Below are 23,020 nucleotides of genomic sequence, written 5' to 3' on the forward strand. Positions count from 1 at the left end.
GCCCAAAGGCCAGCTCGGCGCTGAGAGCATAGCGCCGCAGAGTAAGGTGGGCATAGCGCCGAAGCCCCCGACCGTGCAAGGGATTCCAGAGCTGCAGACAAAGATTGGATTCATGGGTGTTTGTGGAGGAGGGGGAGGGGCTCTGAGGGCACCGTCCGGAGAAGGCCCTGGCATCCAGGCCCCAGGAAATGAACTCAATAAAACACGTGCGTTCTTTAGTGGAGAGAAATAAAATTCACATGAGACACAGCGAGGTAAATGAGATGTTACATATATGTTTAAAATTTTAGTTTTAAACAAGCGCAACTTTTTAAAATAAAAGACATGCATATGTACAAATCTTACTGTGCACTATTGTTAAAGAAGGGCTGGTGAATACAAGAGCTGTGGGATTTCAATAAGAACAAGGAGATCAGGTGAGGGAGCAATGCCGGGACACCACCGCCTTTCTCCGAGGCAGCGAAAAGCTGCCTCGGAGAAACGCAGCCTCCTTTTCGGATTGGGGGGCGTGTTTTGCTGTTGTCTCCTCCCTGAGACTTCTCGCAAAAAACACGCCCCCCGATCCGAAAAGGACGGGGCAGGATTAGAGTGACGGGACCTCTTCTCCAATGGCTGGCCAGCATTTACTAGGCCAGCCAATGGAGAACAGGGAAGAAGAGGGGCGGGTTCAAGCCCCTCTTCACCCAAGTCATTATGTCTCGCGAGCGAGACTGCGCAAGCGCAGCCATCGCTAGCCGAGACCTAAAAACGCCAGACATAATCGGTACCTCCAAAGATCACAAAGTGCTTAATTTGTCAAAGAAAAAATGTGCCAGGGCCCTCTTCAAGAAGCCACTGCAGCTTGCACCCCCGCCAGCTCTACCACTGGCAGTACCAACACAACAACCAACCATCACACTCTTACAAGTGTGACAATTCAGACTATTCCAGGCACTTAAAACTATAAGAATGACTTGAGTGGCAGGTTTTTAATATTTTTTTTTGTAATCAATATTGAATTAATAAACAACTGTTGCTGTGTTAAATTCGAAAAACAGCGCCACCAAGTGTCAGAAAATCATATGTGCCGGTGTTGACAATTAAGTGCCAGTGCCCACCCCCTGAAAACACCGGCACAAATTAAGTACTGAACCTAGCAGCATTATCAATGAACCCCAAAGGTTATTACCATATAGACACAACGCATCAACAACAGAGACAACCACCACACATCAAAGCCAATAACCACTAAAAGCCAGCCGCACACACCAACACCACATACACTACACAACACTGAAAGTCACAGTTACTGCAAAAATCAAAAGAACATCTAGTCTTTCGATCCAATGCGACTGATATATAAATTGTCCTCTCTCTCATCGCCACGCATCTTACATGTACATAGCTGCTAGGTTTAGCAGGTCCTTGAGTGACATGTCAGGCCAGGCCAGGTTTTCCTTGCAATTCTGTGACTTGCAGTCTCATTTAACCACGTATAAACCCAAGACTAAATGGCCAAGATTTTCTTTTAGTGTTATAAAGCGCCTAGCTAGACCCGAAGATATTGGAGCGCTTTACAGTTCTAAGCAAAATAACTGACCTGGCAGAACTAGTTGCGCATGGACCTGGGAAAACTGTACAGGAATTATAATTTTAGGCACAGCTCTGAAATTAGGCCAGTTCAGTCGCGAACAGCTGGTCCAGCCCTCGTTTTATTTGATTCTCCGCATTCACGTTATCGTTGTACTGTTTTCATGCTAAACTACAAGTCCCAGAGTGCTGAGCGGTTTAGTGTGCAAAGCATGCTTCTCGAGCTACGAATCATACTCTCTAAATGTTCTAATGCTTATGAGTGTTAAATATGTTTTTTCGGGCAGTACTTTGACCCGGTGTTGCACTTTCTGTTTTTAGATTGGTGGCCGCGGGGCGGGTCACAGGCAAAGCACACGGTAGCACAACTGCACTGCCCGTGAAAGCCAGAACTATCACCAATATTGGGAACAAAACTGGAGAAGATGAGGCATTGCGATAGAGCTATTGAGTGTAGAACTGTGCAACCAGGCTTGAGTCTCGGCGCCGGCTCTACAGCCTGTGATTCTGGGCACATCATTTAATATCCCCGTTACCTTTAAAACAAACACTGGCCTTGTGTAGGCACAGGTATAGAGCGCTAGAATACCGTGGAGTTCGCGCTATATAAAACTGAAAAAGACAAATAAATGGAGAACTAGTCTAGGAGGAGGGTTTTCTGGCTCCCGTGAGTGTGTACAAGTGCCACTCTTGGGGGCGGGAAGGGGTCAGGAGCCAGCTGAGAGGCCCTGGAGGCGGGGGTGCAGGAGGGAGGGGCGGGGGAGTGAAGTTTGACAAGCCGTAGCTCCAGCTGAGGTGCGTACACTTCAGGGGGTGGGGGGGCCGGTGGGGAGGGGCCCCACAGACGCCCACCACCAGCACCGCTGCAATCCTCGGTCACTCACACTGCTGCACAGCGGTGGGAAGAGCAGCCCTGCTCAGGGTAATGTGAGCCACAGGGAAACCAATCCGGAGGCGAGGGGGAGGGGCTGCGTGTGATCTTCGGCAGTCCACAGCCTGATCTACACTCTCACATCCACTGCAGCCTCCAAGCTCGTATTTACACACACCGAGCAGGCAGGAGCCGAAGTCCGGGGTCACACAGAGAGCAGGCAGCACAGCCGGCTGGGAGCTCTCAGCCAGCAGGCGGCAGCGGATCTAAAAGAGCACAGGCAGGAACTTTCCTCGGTGACCACAAAGAGAGCAGGCAGCAACTTCATCTTGGGGCACACAGAGAAAACAGGCAGAAACTCGAGCCTGGGGTCACGGGGAGAGAAGGCAGGCAGCTGTTCCAGCCTGGGACCACACACACTGCAACCTGTTGCTCTGGAGCAGGCAGCTGCCGGGATCCACCCATGCAAAGGAGGCAGATCCCGTAGCCTTGGGGACTCGGAAAGCAGGCAGGAATTCCAGACTGGGGTCACAATTAGTTGCACACTGGACAAGGAAGCAAATACCGCCTCTGAGGGCACAGAGAAGAGGCAGCGACTCTACCCGGGGTAACACGTGCGTTCTTTAGTGGAGAGAAATAAAATTCACATGAGACACAGCGAGGTAAATGAGATGTTACATATATGTTTAAAATATTAGTTTTAAACAAGCGCAACTTTTTAAAATAAAAGACATGCATATTTACAAATCTTACTGTGCACTATTGTTAAAGAAGGGCTGGTGAATACAAGAGCTGTGGGATTTCAATAAGAACAAGGAGATCAGGTGAGGGAGCAACGCCGGGACACCACCGCCTTTCTCCGAGGCAGCGAAAAACTGCCTCGGAGAAACGCAGCCTCCTTTTCGGATTGGGGGGCGTGTTTTGCTGTTGTCTCCTCCCTGAGACTTCTCGCAAAAAACACGCCCCCCGATCCGAAAAGGACGGGGCAGGATTAGAGTGACGGGACCTCTTCTCCAATGGCTGGCCAGCATTTACTAGGCCAGCCAATGGAGAACAGGGAAGAAGAGGGGCGGGTTCAAGCCCCTCTTCACCCAAGTCATTATGTCTCGCGAGCGAGACTGCGCAAGCGCAGCCATCGCTAGCCGAGACCTAAAAAGGAATAACTCCCCTGTATTTGCAGGCACCAGAACTAAGCTGATCGGCCTGCTGTTCCAGACGTCCACCGGACTCCGAAAGGCTCAGCAACACAGGTGGTGGTTCTGCAACTCCATCAAGGCCTGCACTGTCTTCTCAGCAAGTTTGAAGTGAGTATCCCTCATCGGAACCGCTGGAGCAGTATCCCTGTGCACTGTGTCGGCTTGCTGTTGCCAATGCTTGTTGGCTCTCTTCTCCAGAGATTTTCAGGCTCTAATAAGCTCAAACCTCAAACATCTCCTGCTACCAAGATCTTTGTCTCACCGCATCCTCTGCACTGTGGGTCCGCATTCTTGGTGAGCTGCTTGAGGTCTTCATGCTTTCGGGCCAAGGGTCCTCTGAGGGTCTTCTTTAGCTCCAGTGGGCTTCCCTGCTTGCACAGGGCCTGCTGTGAATCACCTGCACTTGGTGAGTCCATTGGATCTTGCTGGACCAGACACTGCACCTTGCTTTGTTCGTCTGTTGCTGCTGTTAAGGCTTGTTGGTGCTCCCGCCGTACACAGACTCACTGGCTCTTGACTTCTGACGTGGGACAGCTCCTGAACAGCTCCTTGTCTTCTACAGCACCGCCTGGTCCTCACAGCTGCAGCGACAAGGTCACCGTCAACTCTCCATCATCTTCGTTTATTGGTATTCCGTGCCTCCTGCTCATTCCTGAGTGACAGACTATGTCCCCTCTGCTTGCATGTACTATTCAAGAATCCACCCTTGGATTCAATTGGACTCTCACCTTCTTCGCCAGCTGCATCTTCAATTAAGTCCTCCATTGTGGTCTACGGCGGTCTCTGACATTTCACACCTATGCACCCAGCTTCCCTGGGGTAGGTATCCTGGTTCTTGGTGTATCCACGGGTGGGGTGACTCTCCAACCTTTCAAAGGGTTTCTTCAGGGTCCTCTGGGAAGGGTCCTTCTTGAAAACGACAACGCAACTTCCCCATTGACTTGTATTGAGCATGCAGTCGTGTTTCCACTCTTCACACAGCCTCCGGGGGTTCCTGTGTACTTACCTCGGGTGGTTCATTGGGTCCCCGGCTCTTCTAAGTCTTCTGGGTCCAGTCTCAACTTCGGTCACAGTTTACATTCCACTTTGTTAGTATATGGTTCGGTCTCCCCGTGGTGATCATTGTGTATTTGTGCTACTTACCTGTTCTACTGTTAAGTATTGTGTGTATTGTGATTATATCTCCCTGGGTAGGAGATATACCAATGTGTTAGCGAGTGCTTTTTTAACTTAACCTATACTATATGATTAGTACTGGTAAAACAAGCTGCTTTACGCTCCTTCTTGACTAAGCCTGAAGGCTGCTCTCCACAGCTACCACTTAGATAGCTTTCTATGGTTGTCTAAGAACACTAAAAACACCACAAGGGTTGCCTGGATTAGTGCATGGTGTTTCACTTAAATAAGTGTGCAGCTTATACTAAGCCTGCCTCCTACAGCGACTATGGATGCGAGGTGCACCTTTAGTGAGGCGGTTCACAAACCCTCATCTAAGAGATGTGTGAGGTACATCATCACTCTTGTGCCCATTCCTCTTTGGCTCCTTGTGTCTTACACCATTTTGTTAATCTGCTCCACTTTGGCATGTAGCATCTTCTTTTACTGCCCCTTCTGGCCTTTGAGTACTACCAATGTTCTGTTTGGCAAGTTCAGGTAGCCAAATTGTATGTCCTCAGGAAGCATGCTTCTAGGCTGACGGTTTGTAGTTCTGGGTGATGTACCAGTCTCCACTTAAATATTATTAAGTCTTGGAGCTAAGGAAGCTTTTCTTCTGCCTTGTGCCATTTTCCATTAGACCTGAGAACCAGGTGGGTCTGGCTCAATGCGGGTGATCAGCATTAGCGGCATCAACATCACGGCAGCGGCTGTTCAGTATCATTGGTATCAGACTCAGCAGTTGGTAAGTGTATGCAAATCTCTGTTACCAGTCTATCGACAGGGCATTCCCCTCTGACTCCTAGTGCAGGTAATTGGAGCCAAAGCTTTGGTATGTTGCGCGGGGTATTCCCAACCTGAATGAGATATTGTCCTTAAAATGTTGTTTGAGTTTCCACTTGTGGGAGGATTTTTCTTGTCTGCTTCTGTGTTCCTCACTCCTGGCAGTAGGAAGGTTAATAGCATTTTCCTCATCTGGGTGGCCCATCCCCAAATGTCCTGTGCTAGCTGGGATAGCATATATGACCTCGTTCCCCCCGGGTTGAGTTAGAACATCATGCTAGTGTTGTCTGACTGTATCTGGAACACTTATTCGTTGATGAGATTTTGGAAAGCTTTCAGTGCCAAGAAAACTTTTTTAGTTCGAGAAAATGTAAATGCTGCACTGCTTCCTCAGACTTCCACAGGGCTTAGATGTTCAGTTTTCCCATGTGTGCTCCCCACCCACTGTGGGATGCGTTCATTGTGAAGATCGCCCCACTGTGATGTTTCATGTCTTTCACCACTCCATCTCCTTTTGTACCTTTTCAGTTATAACCACAATATCCTCCAAAAATCCTATCGCCTGTGAATATTGTGCTTGTAATCACTTCTGGAGGGGTATAATATGTAGCCGGGCATGTGTTACTAGTAGGATTAAGGATGCCATAATCCCCATTATTTTCCCCACAGTCGTCACTGTCAGAAACCATCCCTTCTGGTAGAGGTGAGCTTGCCTAAGTACAGTCACTGCTCTTTTGTCGGTTAGGAATGTCTTGGATTTTTTCGAGTTCAAAGAAGCGCCGAGGAAGATCTTTTCTCTTTATGGTGTTGGAGACAATTTTTCTTGGTTTGTGGTGAACACAAGTTATGCACAGTTTGCATAAGTACTCTTATGTTCACATTTACCAGCCAGTCTGCCAGGTAAGGTCAGACATAGATTCCTTGCCTTCATAGGTGTTCCACAACTACCATTAGTCACTACAAGAACACCCTGGGTGCCCATTTTATGCAGAATGGGAGTACCTTGAACTGGTAATGTGTCCCCTCAACCACAAACCTCAGGAATCCTTTGTGTTTGCTTTTCATTGGAGCATGGAGGTATGCGTCTTGGAGGTCTATTGTTGCCACATACTAACCTTGCTGCAGGCATGGTATAACTTCCTGCAATGTTACCATCTTGATTTTTGTGTCTTTATGAACTTAAGGTGAACAGATCTAGGCTAGATTGGAGTTGTCCACCTTTGGTACCAGGAATATCTTGAGTATACTCCTAATCCCCTTTGTAGTTTTGGTATCATTTTTTTTTTTTTTTAAGAGGTCCTTTATCTCCTACATTAGGCAGCTTCCTTGCTGAAAGGTCTTGACCTTGGTCTTCTGTTAGAGGGTGTTCTTAACAGTTCTATGCAGTATCCAGGCTGTATTATGTCCAAAAAATCCACTTGTTGGAGGTGATCTTTTGCTATTCTCTAAGGAACATTCGAATTCTGCCCTACTGGTGTTATGATTAGGTGGGATGGTAACACGTAGACACTTCTAAGTGTTTGTGGAGTGCCTCTGCCCCTGGCCTGCCTCGAAAAAGCTTTCTGTACAGCATGGGTCACTGCCACTGTGGTGTTAGTGGTTGGGGTGGTGTTTGCTGTGCAAAATTGTGTTGAGTAGTTGGTTGGGATCTCACCCCTCATGTTGGTTTTCTTAGTTGATTCTGTCCCCCTCGGAAGGGGGCAGGGTGTTTCTACCATGCCCCTTTTCTTTTTTGGGGGACTTGGTTCAAATGAGTCCCAAGATGGCTACCAACAGTTCCTGGTTGAAGTTTTGGCAGCCAATCAAATTTCGGTAGGGTCTCAGTAGGCTGTTGGGCTAACTTAAATATCTCAGAAACTACTTAACGGATTTATGCCAAATCACAAAAAGAACGCTTTCTGGACCACCATCTAGCTTTCTGCCATAATTGAGCGGTTCGGGCTGTAGTCATGTTCAAATAATAACAAATCTCCTTAGACATAACATGGAAAAACCACGTTTGGGATCCCCCTTTTATCCCGCACCCGTTTGACAGATCACCCTGTAACTTTCAACACAGCAGCTAAACCAAACAGGGGATGTTATTTGAACATTTTGTTAAGATTTATTTAGCGGCGCCATAGTGAATGTGTATGTGTATATATTTTCTTAAACTTTTGGTTCTCAACTGTGATTCCTCATGCACTTGCAGTGATCCGTCCATTAATCTACTCCACTTCGTCGTGCTTTTCCATAGATGTTTATTTAAAGCTTCGACGGCCAGTAATAATTTGTGCAACACAAAGGGACATGAATTATATATTTGCTAAATTGATAATTAATTTTGGCCTCTAATCAGAAGTTTAATGATTTATTGCAATAATGTTAATTGCTCCGTTCAACATGTATGAATGTCTCTTAACTTGGATAAATTAGCGATAATTGGATAATACAGACTAAACATGTATTACTAATGGAAGAAATGTTTTTTAAAAACTACAGATACCACAATGCAAAGCGAGAGGTTACAGGAAGTGATGTCAACCTGTTTAAATAGGATGCAGTAATGGTGCGCTTTGTTTGTTTTTCCCCATGCGCAAGGTCTCGGCGGAGACCGAAATGCGTAGGGATTGCTGGCTTGCTTTAAATAAACATCTATGAAAAGCACCACGGAGTGGAGTAAATTAATGGACGGATAACTGCGAGTGCATGAGGAATCCCAGTTGGGAACCAAAAGTTTAAGAAGACGCAACGGCGAAGCTCTGCCGTACCTCAGTGCACCGCCAAAGAGCGCCTGTAAACCGGGACAGTGGGATAGATGTATAGATAGAGATATTATCTACTGGCGGTCGCCAGTAGATAGTTATAGTTAGGACCGTGTTTCCATAGGAAATCCGCAACATTCTATTTGGAATAACTTTGGCGCCGGTTGACGAATCCTCGCAAAATTAGGTGGGGCGCTCCGCTCCTACCCTGAAAGTTCTATTTTGATGAACTCACGTATTACGTATATTTGTAACAATGGCGGGCAGTACTCTGATTACAAACGCCCAGAAACTGTGGGAGAGTCAGTGACACTAATTAGGTGAGTGTGTTACGGGTTTTCTATGATGCGATTCTCGTAAAATGTTATTTAACTTAATGGGACTAAGCGCACTATTAGGGCCACTGTTACACTTTCGTGCCCATCCAGATGAACACTTAGAGGCCAGTTACTTCTCTGGATTAACAATTACATATACGAGACATTGCGCTTAATAGGTGCGATGTTATGTTTCATAAATATACTCGGGCTTTTAAACGCACAAGGGAAACCGTAGGGCGACAATAACCATAAACACGTACGAATAAACGATTAGTGTTGATGCTATGGCCACTGTTAGACTACAACATTAATTCACGTTCTTTAGAAAACCTAATTAAGGATATACACGCGCTTTGCATTCTCTTCGCGGTATTGACATTTACGGGACATTGTAGTGAATACTTGTGTTTATCATACACTTTTTGCAGAGGGGACGGATCCTGGTCCTTTTCTTTGCTCACTACATTACAGAAACGGAAAACGCCGATAGTGCCTTACATGAGGCACTTTGTGAAATACACGTGACCGATTTGTGAAGATTAGGTAAGCAATACCTAATGCCCTAATAGACTACGTGGTTGATACTATGTCAGTAACATTATTAGTACTTATATACGGTCACATCTTGCTTACAGATTGTATTTCGAACCTTTCACATTGAATACGAACGAGACATTGAACCTTACAAGGTGAGACTTTATCACCTTGCATAACATTACCCGGAGGATTTTACGGGTTATGCCTTCTTTGCTTGCTTGGTACTTAACATGGGCACCCTTATTAACACTCACTGTTCATATCGGTTGCATACACGTGATTAATTTGGGGAGTTCAAGGACACAGGATTAAGTCACTCAATTGAATTTGGTACACTTACGTTCTGTCCACTTGGAGAGCCTTTCGGGATCTATCTCTCTATGAATTACTCTACCTAGGGTATCACCCTTTTTTTCCTTTTTTTTGGGGGGGTACTTTCCCCTGGAGCCGTGCTTCTAACTTGTTTGACCATATGAGAGGTCTTTGTTGTTGTCTATATATGAACAAACAATAGATCTGTTTTGTACTTGTTTGCACGGTACTACATAGTTGATAATATTGGTTATATATCTGTTTACACAGAGTGTTAGATACTATGTTTTTCTTTTTTCTTGTATATATGCAGCCTTGAGAAAGCCCGTTGGGCGAAACGCGCGTCGGCTGCGCTGTGAGAATTGGACATCTGTTTGATTACCAATGATTAAAATAGAACTTATCCAGTTATCAAGAACGGACATCGATTGTGTTCTTTGAATGAAATTAACAACTAACGGACTATACCCGGAGATAAGATTGTTTCAGGGGTGTATGATACTTTTGGGGTGTGCTGCATTGCCTTTTTGACAAATTTCAACATCTTTGGAATCTTGTATTCTCTGAGATGACTATTACTCTTAGTGGATGAGTATGTGGTGATTTGCTAGCACCCAATACAACTGTTATGAATAACTCCTTGCATTACAGAGCATACTTTACGATGTGCAGGTCCTTATAGCATATCCACTGTTAAATATATCTACCCTGAAAGTCTCGGGGGGATTTGTCAAGCGGGGGCTGAGAAAAAGGGGGGGTCCCAAAACGCGTTTTCCCAATGCATTTTTCCATAGGACCTTTAGTCCAAGCTACAGCCCGAACAGCTGAACAGAATTGCTTGAAATTTGGCAGAGAGGTAGTCCTCAGGTCAGGGATGTTCCTTTTGCAGGTCTGGTGTAAATCTGTTCAGTATTTCCTGAGAAAATAGCATTTAAAATCAATATATATATCTATAAGCGCGCTCCGAGCACGTACGGTAAGCTTACCGTACGCGCACGCTGCCGTGCGCGAGCTTAATTCTGATTGGTGGTTACATGACTGTTAACATTCGAATCGGTCGAAATCAGGAAGTGTCGGCCGCCATTTTGTGTGTCTCACACTGATAAACAAAGGTGGAGAACGTGAAAAGGGGGCAACGAAGAGACTTGCAGACCCCCCAGCGTTTGTCAGGGGGTCCAAGAAGGTCCCAAAAGTATGAAAAATACATTTTAAATTTTATAAAAAAAATCGCGGGGTGCGCGTACGGTAATCTTACCGTACGCGCACTGCAGAAAAAATAAAATAAAAAAAATAGAAGTAAAAATCAAATTTAAGTGTTAAGATATTAGGGGGCTCTAAAAAGAGCCGTTGTGTTTATGAAGTGTTTTTTTGTGGTACCTACAAGTAAGTACCGATGCAGAGTCTAAAGTTCAAGAGGAAGACTCTGTTGCCTTCATCAGTGAAATGTACACCGTCTCCTCTATAAATGCCTTGCATGTTGTAACGCAAGTTGTTGTGGTATATAGAACCCATACCATAGTCTCTGAGGAAAGCAGAAATAGATTTGTTGACGTGCTTTCTTGCTTTGTCAATCTGTAGACAAAATTGGTTGGACCAGTTCCACTTTTGCCTTTGGCATATATTAGAATATACAAAGGCAGATTGAGGAAAAAGCGACATTAATTGCACAAAGGTGTCCTTAACGAGCATTTCCAGACCTACCCCAGTTAAAGTGCCTAGGTCATTTCCACCACAGTGCACAATAATGTTAGGCTGCTGGAGGTGTAGAAAAGATTTCACCAAAGGCATTAATTGGTGCCACTTTAACCCTCTCTGACCAATCCATTTAATGTCTACATTTGGCAAAGCAAGGTCTCTCACCATACCTCTTTTTTCTGCATACTTTTCACTCCAGAAGACATAGCTGTGACCTACAATCCACACTGTGAACATCTTTCAAGGAGATCTGGATGCACTCAGGAGGTGTCTTTCAGTAGAATGGCAATATGAAATGAAAGACAGTTGTAAAATGGAGGCATACATATTTTTTTTTAATAAAAAGAACTCATTGGCTGATTCAAACCATTTTACAGTTAAAACTAGGCTGTATGTGTACATTTTTAGAAGCATGTTTTGTATTGGTTCAGAAAATTGTGTTCCCACAGAAGAATAATTTGGATTTGCTGTTAGGTTTGACAGGTGAAGCACTCTTGCTCTTTGGAATAGAAACATTGTGTGCTGAACTTCTGACCTCTCTGCTCACACCAGTGTTCCATAAGCTGTTGCTATGGTAGCAGGCAGAAGTCAAGTTGGGGGAAGGGTTCATTTGGAAAAGGGTTGAAGTTTTCAAGCAATAGAAATGTGTGATTTCATTTGAAAAAATGTGGGAAGCACTGAGATTTGTAATTAACATGTATATGTGTGAAAAAAGAGAGGGAAACATTGCCATATACTGGTTCTGGTGAGAGGAAAGAGGTGTACAGCTCTGAGATTCTGACTCTGATAATCTGCTGTGTCCTCCTCTCTCTGCTTTTCTCATTTCCGTTGCACTCCCTCAAGGACCTTGTAGGGTGAAAAATGTATTTATTTAAAAAAAAAAAATGCGTGTCCCGTACGCGCACAGTAAAAAAAAAAAAAAAAAAAATTAATTACAAAAATTTAAAAAAAGTTGTGAGGTAAGGGTTGCTCTTAAAAGAGCCGTTGTGTTAATACAGGGACAGAGGAAAGAAAGAATGGGAATATTAAAAAGGACCACAGATGTGCTGGTCTATCTTATTGTTTATTAGGGAAATACTGGTCTCCCCATGAACAATTAGACCATAACATCTGGTGCACCTCATTTGTACCCTCTGAAATCGAGGGTTCGTTTCCAGAGGAGCAGAAGAGGGTGATGCTCCCACCGCAGAGGATGTGCTCGGCTGAGCTGCCGAAGATGTACTCGGCTGAGCTTCTGCAGATGTGCTCGGGTGACTTACTGAAGGGTTTGCTTCAGTATGTCGAGCAAAAGTCCTTGGATGAACATCCCTAAGGTGTCTCAACATAGTGTGATTACCAAAGGAATACTTCTTCCTAGGATTACCTCTAGATAACACACGCTCACAAAGTGAGCAGGTAACTAAAGGAGCATTTACCTTTTTCTGCCCCTTAGGAAATGTAAAATACTCCCAAATAAAAGAACTCTTCTGTTTCCTCCTTCTCTGTCTGATGATGCTGCTGCCCTGCTCACTCTCAGAAGAGGACTGCTGCTCTGCCATTGTATCCCAAAGACAATTCAGCTCCTTCTCCTAAGAAATCACAAGCAGTAATGAGGGGAATGGGTGTGGTGTAGGAAGATTCTGGAACTGAAAGTAGTTTAAACCAATCAAAAGTGTTGTTTCTTTATCACATGACCAACCGTACGCGCACGTTAAGCTTACCGAGAGCGTACGGTAAAAGTACGCATGCGCGTACGAAAGACACACGCACGCGCGCATGCGCATTACAGGCACACTCGTACACTTCCGCGTAACGTGTGCGTGCGCGTATAAGGCATGCGCTTACGCGCCGCGTAGGAAGTACGGACTCGTCCGCAAATTGCGTAAGCATGCGCACAAGGAGTATAGATATTACGTACGCTCACCGTACATAAAGCGAAGCGTGCGCTTACGGTAAGCTTACCGTACGCGCACGGTAAAAAAAACTTAAAAAAAAAAGGTTTGTCGAAGATATTAACCATGTTATACAACTATATCTAACCATGTATTTAAAAAAAGGTGAATCATACTATATTGAAGAAAGCATTAAATACATGAATATATACATAGGTAGCATAGTGTTTAAAGGAAAAAAAGAAAAAGAAAAAAAAATGATGTAAAAAACCAAGCAAATTCAATGAAAAAAACGTAGGTTTCACACACATTATAGTTAGGAATTAGAATTTAAAAAACCTTGCAAATTCACTGAAAAACCCATAGGTTTCACACACGTTATAGTTAGGAATTAGAATTTTAAAAAACCATGGAAATTCACAGAAAAAAATATAGGTTTCACACACATTATATTTAGGAATTAGCATTTAAAAAACCTTGCAAATTCACTGAAAAAACCATAGGTTTCACACACGTTATAGTTAGGAATTAGCATTTTAAAAACCTTGCAAATTCACTGAAAAAACCATAGGTTTCACATACGTTATAGTTAGCTGGACATTTCTCTCGTAAAAAACTATTGAAATTACCCCGTTATAGTTAGTTCAGCTAACTATAACTCACGCACCCGCAATCCACTGCTGATAACGTCACATATTACATCACTCATGACATGGTCAGTGACATCACTCATTACATCACTGATGACATCTCAAATGACATCACTGATGACGTCATCAATGTGATAAATTACCACATCTTCTCACACCCTTATAAAACCTTTGATATACCAACTCAAAATTACAGATTTCCATTCTCATATTCATAAATAATGCAATACCAATAACTGCATACAAACATATTAACTTTTAGGTCTTCATACACCTCCACACCCTCACCTGTAAAGTCACTCATAGTTACAGTCACTCCATAAAAAAGTATCATATGAATTTATACACACACCTAAATAGACACTCACACACTACCAGTCATCCATAGAGGTACTCTCACACCTAGTCATTCATACAAATAATCACACTGCCATTTACTCACCTATGCAGTTATACACACTCAAGTTCCCTTGCTCACAAAAATAGTATCACATTTTTATGCTCTATTAGAATCATTGACAAAAGCACACACTCATCCATACAGTCACTGTTACAATCACACATTCTCACATCTAGCCACTTATATACTCTTACACACATATATACTGCCTTTCACATATGTAGTTAGTCACAAATGTACCACTGAGATATACATTCAATCCATAACACAGCCATACATACACTCACTCAACCATACAGTCCATCACAGATGCACTTTTAAAAACATCCACTCATAGAATCACCCACTCACTCATCTATGCACAGTCACACACACCTTACCCACACAAACACTCAGGAACTCATACAGATACTGAGACAAGCAATCAATAACTCATATAGACACTTATATAGCTATTCACAAAAGCATGCCGCCACTTATACACCAACACACAGACACACATACAAACATTTATACAGTTTAGTCACTAGTCTGAAGTAAGATGCAGTTAAACGACTCACTTATCGAGTCAGTTACGCAACACAGAAAATCATCCCTTTACACACTTGTACACCCACTCATTCTTTAACAGACCTTTCCCTATATATATATATATAAAAGATATTGAAAATTTTAAGAAAATCACATATTCACTGGATGATGTCATGAGTGATGTAATTTGAGATGTCATGAGTGATGTCATGAGTGATGTCACTGACCATGTCATGAGTGATGTAATATGTGACGTCATCAGCAGTGGATTGCGGGTGCGTGAGTTATAGTTAGCTGAACTAACTATAACGGGGTAATTTCAATGGTTTTTTACAAGAGAAATGTCCAGCTAACTATAACGTGTGTGAAACCTATGGTTTTTTCAGTGAATATTTATATATATACACACACACACACACACACACACACACACACACACACACAAATTTCCACAGAAGGAGGAGCGGATTCAAGGCTGTCAGGATACGGCATATTTTATTTTCTCAGGTCACCCTCAACACCGAGATGAGAGAGAATGTTTCGGCTTACTAGAAGCCTTTATCAATCTGGTTGGCGCCATTGCAACAACCGTATATATAGCCCATCCCACTTAAGGCATTGGTAGACATAATGAGAATACTATCAAGCACGAAACAACAATGTAAACCCTATGTAGAGTATACAAGTTCTCTATCCATGAATACCAACGATGTTACAGGTAAAGCATTTAGTGATCTCAATTACATTGTGCAAATAGTCAGTTTACATGATTTAACATTGTCTTAGTTACATGCGTATATAGATTTGCATACATATAATATACATGTCGTCCGACTTAGTGGAAAAATTATTTGCATTTACTTTGCGCCGCCAAACTCCCATAACGTATCGCCTGAATATAAAAAAGTAAAATATGTTTACATGTATTGAAAGAACCATGCTGCTTAATATCCCTTAATTGTCAAAAAAAGGCAACCTCTGACCCAACATGTTATTCAAAGCTGGTAACGGATCCGCCATCATTTGACCTCTGACGTCTACTGCAGGAACAGTGTTTACTCCTGCCAACTTGTGAAAACCCCAATCCAAAAGGAGCGTGGGGACAGGATAAATAGCAGCCGCATCCCCAGAACCCAACTGTACACAATATGTGACTATTAAACTTAAATGTTAGCCTCCCGGCGCGTGCTCCAATACCAGAAGGACTACCAATCCCATAATGCAGCTTGCTGATAGAATCTATAGCAGAGGTTCACAGGCAGATACCCAGTGTAGAAGTCAGTGTCATAGGTATAAATAATCGGGACAAGATACTGATATAAGGGACAACACCATGTAAATAATCCCTTGAGGGTAAAAGTCTCAATGTCTTAAATGATATGCAGCATTAAAATTGGATTCAAACCAGGCACAAATTCGGTGTTGAAGGGGACCGATGGATAAGAATTGAGTATGCCGCACAGCCCTCACCGCTTCGGCGTAGGCGTCCGCGATGCCCAGTCAACAGAAGGCGCCAGTCTCGTGGGCAAGGCATTTCTTGCTGGAGAAATGTAGTCCCCGTGCTGGCAGTCGAAAAAACCACCTGCTGCGGGATCCTGGTCTCCAACTGCTGCCATCCTTAATACCCTTCCTGGCAGCCACTCTGGGGGCTCACCCTCTAGTACTCTCGTACTCCTTCAAAGACATGTGGTCACAGAGGAGAGCCACAACCGACTGGTGTTCCGTGTACAGCGTTTAGACCACTAACGCTGAATTTGAATAGACACACTATCCAGCTTCCACAGAAACTTCCACAGAAGAAGGCATATACATATATATATATATATATATATATATATATATACAAATATATAGATAGATTAATATATCAATCACCCTTAAGTTAGACCTAACCAGCCCCAAGGCAAGGTGCTGTATGTTAAAATGTGGTACACATACTTTCACGTGAACCAGCAATAAAAAAAAGACTAAATTGTCGTTTTCACCGTGGAAAGGTAAGTACGGGGTGGCAACCCAGCCCTGCTAAATTCTGAATGGGCCTACTAAAGTTAGTACTGTAGGGTAACAAAAGAATCAGTGCATTAATTCCAATATCATAGTTAAATTGAATATAAGGTCACTGGTGTGCTTAGTGCAACTTTAGAAGTTGCCACTTTAGTTTGCCAAGATTTCCTATACCCGTTAACTGTACTACCAGGGGTCTGTCATGCAGAGAGCTCTCTGCCCTCCTGGGGAGACATGCTAACGACTCCCAGGACAGGAGCCAATAGGGGCCGGCTCGTGAGAAAGTCACATGGGTGTTAGCCCAAACGGCAAGCTTCAAAAGAGAAGCCGCCTTCGAAGGCAAATTGGAAACAATTGGGAAAGGGACTGCTCTATTGTTTAGGCAGACAGGTTGGAACTAGGGACAGGGAGGGTAATCAAGTAGTCAAACCGGTTTTCCAAGGGCATGTAGCACCTTTGGTAGCCACACCTCTGGGATAGGCTAGGGAACTCTGGACGCGGAGAGAGGGGGCCTGCTATGTTGGAAGTGGGCAGAATGGTGCATTTTGAAATGGCCAGATGAGACACGTTCCAGGTAGTGGTCATCAGGAGGGAGGAAACAGGATAGCCCACTGGCTACTGATTGTATCTACCCTGAGGGCACTTTCTGATGATAATGAAGGCACCCAGCACTCAGAACTCGACTGGATTGAAAGGACTGCCTTGCAGCACAGAGGAACTGGTAAAAAGAGACTGTACGGACGTGGACTGCACCTGCTAACCCTGGTAGCTAGCAAAGAAGAGGGACTGTTTCTGCTGGGTCCTGGTTGTGGAAAGGTGGTCTCTGGCACCCGGCCGAAGCAAAGAAACGAATAGTTTCTTACCTGTCGTGTAGTTTTGCAGCTTGAAGATCTTTCTGGATTCACTGTGCTGTGCATTATTCCGCGATCTCGTGGTTTGGTCCGGATTCGTAGTCTTTTCTTTGTTTTTCTTTTTTTTTTCTTTCTTGTAGCCCAGGTGGCCGGCGACGACCCACCATTTGGTGCACCTCCCGTGACGTCGTCGTGCTTCCTGCGGAAGTCCCACCTTTGGGGCGCCATCTTCAGATTCTTTTTTCCGCCGTAGGGTCTGTATCGTCATCGGGAAGCTCCAGAGTTACAATCGAAGCAAGAAGAAGGAAAAGCGAGTTTCGTCGATAAATAACTACGAAGATATCACAGGAAGGGAATATATCACATCAGGAGCGCGAAGAAGGAAAAGTTCCACCTTTTTCTTCAACGCCCTTGGAGAATGCGCACTCAGAGGCCCTGAGCGCAATGGACAAGACGCCATTCAAGTTCTGCCCTAACTGCCACCACAAGTTCTGGATCAGTTGGCTGACCACCTGTTGCCAGCACAGGGCCACAACAGCTTAGAAGCTTGCTGGGGCAAGTTGGTAGCCCAGAATCTTCAGACTGCCGCCAACCACTGCCGTGCAGCACCAAAGTCCAGGACTCAATGCTCAAAGTTGCACCAGAGTTCACTGAGCCTCGGAGATTCGTTGAAGTTAACTTGGTCACACAGAAGCAGAGTTAGTCCCCAGAGAAGGATCTGTCTTGTGACCAAGTACTGAGCGACTGGTCATTGCATGTTCTCTTCGGTGGCAAATAGATCTAACCAAGGCTCTCCCCACTGTTGAAAGAGTCCTTGTACCACCTCCGAGTGAAGACGCCATTCGTGATCCATCATGCACCTGCGGCTGACGTCAACCGCCCTGGCGTTCACAAAACCTGCCAGGTGTTAAACCACCAAGGAAATGCCTTGACGTTTCAGCCATGTCCTGAGGCGGAGGGCCTCCTGACATAGGGCCCACGACCCCACCCCGCCCTGTTGGTTGCAATAACACATGGGAGTGGTGTCGTCCGTGAACACCTGCACTACTCTTCCCCGGACAGAGGGAAGGAATGCCTACAGTGCAAGACGAATCACCCGGAGCTCCAGAAGGTTGATGTGAAGCCCGGAATCTGCCGGAGACCAGAGGCCAGTGTCGACTGGACTTCTACTCGCAGCAAGAGGACTTCAAGAGACGCCGACCCTGTGAACAGGACCACCTCACCCCTTTCATGAACCAAGGAGTAGCTACAGTAACCAAGGAGTAGCTGCAGGAAGACCACCATCAACCGCATTGCAGCCACAGCATCCTTGAGCATCTTCAGCATCATTCACCCCTTGCGTCAGGACCATTTCCATAGGAATCCATTACAAAGGGGACAAAGTGTCTGGAACTGCCTGGGGACTACTTCACCCATGGATTTAGCTGATTTTGAGGACCTTGCTCGTCCCACTAACTGTCTACCTACTGGAGTTGGTCATCTCACTAAGTGACCGCATTACAACTAGCCCAACTCTTCATTGAAAAAGTGTTAATTGAATTTGACTATGCTTGTTCGTGGTTGGGTGAAATGCTTTGATATACTATACCTTGTAAATTATACATCTTCGGGACACTCCAGTGGATCTTTTTCGTTGTGGTGTTTAAAAATACAGTCTATTTTGATAAAATTGTGTCACATTTCTTGAGTGTTGCTGCTTATAGCCAAAGCTACCCTGGGTTGATCTGTAGGTTTGACAAACGAAACCTACTGGTCCTCAGGGGTTGGTAAGTGTATTACATGGTAAAGTGGCATAACTACACCATATATTACACCTCATCCACTCACAACATGTGTTTAAATTTTTCTCCACCTGGGGTGTAACGACATTGGCGGTAGCGGTTTATTTCAAAGCCTCTCAACCCTGGTCTAAGACACTTGAGAGCATAGGCAACAGCTGGTTCTTACTTTGCAGTGGTAGAAATGTCTTTAGAAAGAAGCACAACTCAGCCTGCTGCTTCTCCAGCTGTAACTTATAGGAGTCTGCAACATTTTTTATTAGAGCATTTTACATTGGAATGTCGTCTGGTGGGGATACTCTTGTTCGGTAGGTGTCCACTCCCTGCTCAGGGGAGTCTATCTTTACATCGTAGCACCCATCTGTCTTTGATCTTGGAAGACACCTTGATTAAATTGTCCCTGTCCTCGTCAAAGAGGATGTCCTCGTTTTCTTCCGCCAGTGGAACTGGAGTTGTTGATGGTTCCAACTCTATCACTTCTGATTCACTATCTATGGCTTCAGAGTGATTCTGAATTCCATCAGGGATTTATTAAAATCCCTTTCGTTCTTAGCAGTGGTTTCATTTCAGCCTTAAACCTCCATCTCTGTCATTCAACATTCTTTGGGTTGATGTAGAGCACCAAAACCCTTTCTTTCCAGTGCAGAGGCTTCCTTTCCTCGGGTCTCACTCCCATGCTCTTGTTAAGATTTCGTCGTCAAAGCCAGTTCTGAGGATCGAATGCCAATGGCATCTTTTGGCTTCGAACTGTGGGGTGCCTTATGCTTTTGCTTTCCCTTGATCCCTGTGGCTGTTGGTGTGAGTGCGGACTTCTGTTTCGACTCCGAAAAGTCGGTTCAGTGCCAGAGCATCCATATGTTACCTTATGATTTGTCTGCTCTTTCCTCAATGATTTGTTTGGTCTCTCCTCAGTCATAACTTTTTCAAAGTCAGAGTACTCTCCTTGTGGCAAACTCCGAGGCCTCAGGGTTCTCGTTCGAGAGACCTAAGTTTTTCAGGGGCGTCTTCGACTGTGCCATGGTTTAGTGTGCCACCTTTGTTTTTCCTTTGCCCTCAGTATCTGGGACTGGAACTTGGCACATGCTTTACAGCTCTCTGCATTGTGGGGTTTTATTTTCTTTGAGGACATAGGTTGCAAAGCACATATTTGTTCTTCTGGGTGGACTTACGGTAGCACTGTAGGTAAAGACTAAAGGGAGTATGCTTAATCCCCTACCTTCATTCTATGACATTTGTGGTCCACGTAGAGTCCGAGGTGTGTGTTCTGCTGGTGGAAAACTGCAGTGCCTTCCATCAACATCACTGTTGTAGCGGATGGTGCTCTTTCATTTTTCAACTAGTTTACATTTTGCTCCAAAAACTCAGTGAAAAGATGTAGTCTCCTTTGAAAATCTTCTGCGTACTTGCTCGGCTTCCAGACACACTGGTGGATAAAAGAATCTGAAGGTGGCAACCAAATTAACAAGCTTCTTGGGCAGCCTCTAGATGTGGAAGGGACCCGGATGGCCTGGTTCGGAGGCCAGTGGCTGAAGCTAAACGTTTTAGCTTATTAGATTCTCACTGGCATTGTTCATTTCACAAGGTTCATTCATAGTCCCCTTTTCCAGTACTTTTTCTAAATATCCACCATGTAAAATTTACCATTTTCACAAGGGTAAGAAAGGGAAAACATTAAACAGATTTATTCAACAACATGATAACCTAGACAGTTGCACACATGCTTCTCTAAACGTTCTATTAGCATTTCCCCTAGAAACATTTCAGATTACATTCTCCCTCAAAACATTATTTTGCAATTCCAAGTTCCTACTTTTAGGAGTCTAAAAAGGATCACATATCAAAAAAACATACGTGAAATCGGAAATCCCCTTTCAGCATGGAACAAAGATCTTCGGCTATATCAGACATGCATGGATGCAATGTTGCAACCAATCGTGCATAAAATGGTAGTAAATCCAACCTGCAAAGCAATGAAATGTAAGTCAGTCCCAAGAAATCTCTACATTACGTAACATTCATCTTTTATATAAAAGAAAATATGCATCACTTAACATGAAAGGAATATATTTCGAAATAGCAAATCAAAATTTACTTAACATAAACTAGCAGTTTATGCATTAAGAAAATGTTACTAACCTAAGACAATAGTATTAAGTGCTGGTATTTCTGACAGATGTACTTCTTAGATTGCAGCTGACATTTTCTGGGTAACAGGTGAGGTTTGTGGAGTATCTTCTAGGACTAGTAATTTCAGGTATTGGATTTTACGTATTTTTACTTAATTGGTAGATATTGTTAAAGCAGTGAGAAGAATCAAGAGGTGTACAAAAGAATAAGCCGTTAACCCAAAAACATTTCAAAGAATCGACCCTGGAATCTGTGGTAAAACAATGTTAAGAGAGCTTATGAGCTGGTCTCCAAGACCTTAGCGAGCCTTCACTAATTGTATAGTAACCAACCCTCCAGCTGTGTAAACTATAATGTATGACATTAGTGACGAGGACAACTGACCTGCTGGAAACAGAACCTTATATTGCTAACAGTTCATATACAGATGCAGTTCTTAGTCAGGCTTTCCAATTTCAGAGACAGAGTTGACAGCTACAGACACACTCCTGTTTTGAATTACATGAACAATGACCGTCATGAGCCATAATCGTTAATTTTCCTCTAGTTGGGAATTAGATGGAAGTATTTACAAAAGGAAAGCTGTCACTTTATAAATCTCAGGCACAAAAACCCATATGCTTTTCTAAATGCCTGTCTGTAAAACCTTCAGTCACCAACAATCTGCAACAAGTGCCTGCAAAGCCCTGCCCCACTCCCTCAAAAATCTCAACCCACCACAACAAAGAAAGGCGAAACTGAAAACACAAAACATGCATTCAAAGAAGGGATGTTACCCCAGAGAACTCTTAAAAGATGGTGATGGGAAGCTGCAAAACTTCAGAGATTTCTAGCTACATCTACACATTGAAGCTGGGGGGAAAGAAGTGGAGGGTGCCAAATATCTGCAGAGATGTCAACTTCCTCAGCTTATATATGACCCAAGAATATCTAGCTAAGGGTACAGAGGACCAAAAAGTTAGAGAAGCAATTAGACCTTTAAAATGGGAAATATCATTGGGACTTGGCGGGTTCAGGGCAGGCTTTCATAGATTCTTGGAACGGATTACTGGTCCTCACGATGACACATGGATTACACTAAGGATGACAAAAGCTGACTACCAAAATGACCCCTTAGCCAAGAAAAGAGGTCAGAGATTGTGTAGGGAAACACAATCTGCTTTCATTGTTTACCCCCACTTTTTGAGGGTGTTTCTGTTTTCTGAATAGTCTGACTGGGATCCTGCTAATCAGGATCCCAGTCACTGTGCTCTTTCCCCAAATTTGACATGGTAAATACTTTGGTACCTCCCCAATTGGCTACTAGTGTACCCTTCTAAGTTTCTAGTATATGGTACTAAGGTACCCAGGGCATAAGTACACCAGGGGTCTCCCATGGGCTGCAGCATGTATTATGCCACCCACGAGAGACCACTTAAACTGTGACTACAGGCCTGCCATTGCAGCCTGTGTAAGCAGGTGCTAGCACCACTCACAACAAATATAGGTTTTCTTATATCTAAGGTCACTGCACTTAAAAACCGCGAAGGTAGGCCTTTCAATCCTGAAGGAAGGGTGCTAGGTTATAAGTGTGAAGGTGCCCTGCATGAACAGGACACCCCCTAAAAACTCAGAATTCGATTTACC

At 44.0% G+C, this 23,020-nt stretch overlaps 1 protein-coding gene across 9 annotated transcripts in view; it reads right to left on the reverse strand.

The window, feature by feature from the left end:
- The window catches only part of UPF2 (UPF2 regulator of nonsense mediated mRNA decay), a 1,571,752-nt gene that overhangs the window by 1,195,339 nt on the left and 353,393 nt on the right, over window positions 1–23,020 (reverse strand). For all 9 annotated transcript variants that reach the window (XM_085652863.1, XM_085652867.1, XM_085652865.1 and 6 more), the window contains one exon: window positions 21,119–21,227. In XM_085652863.1, coding sequence (XP_085508989.1) covers window positions 21,119–21,227 — 109 coding nt within the window. The remainder of the gene's footprint in view (window positions 1–21,118; window positions 21,228–23,020) is intronic.

This window comes from Triturus cristatus, chromosome 4_1, assembly GCF_964204655.1.
Source record: "Triturus cristatus chromosome 4_1, aTriCri1.1, whole genome shotgun sequence".
NCBI lineage: Eukaryota > Metazoa > Chordata > Amphibia > Caudata > Salamandridae > Triturus > Triturus cristatus.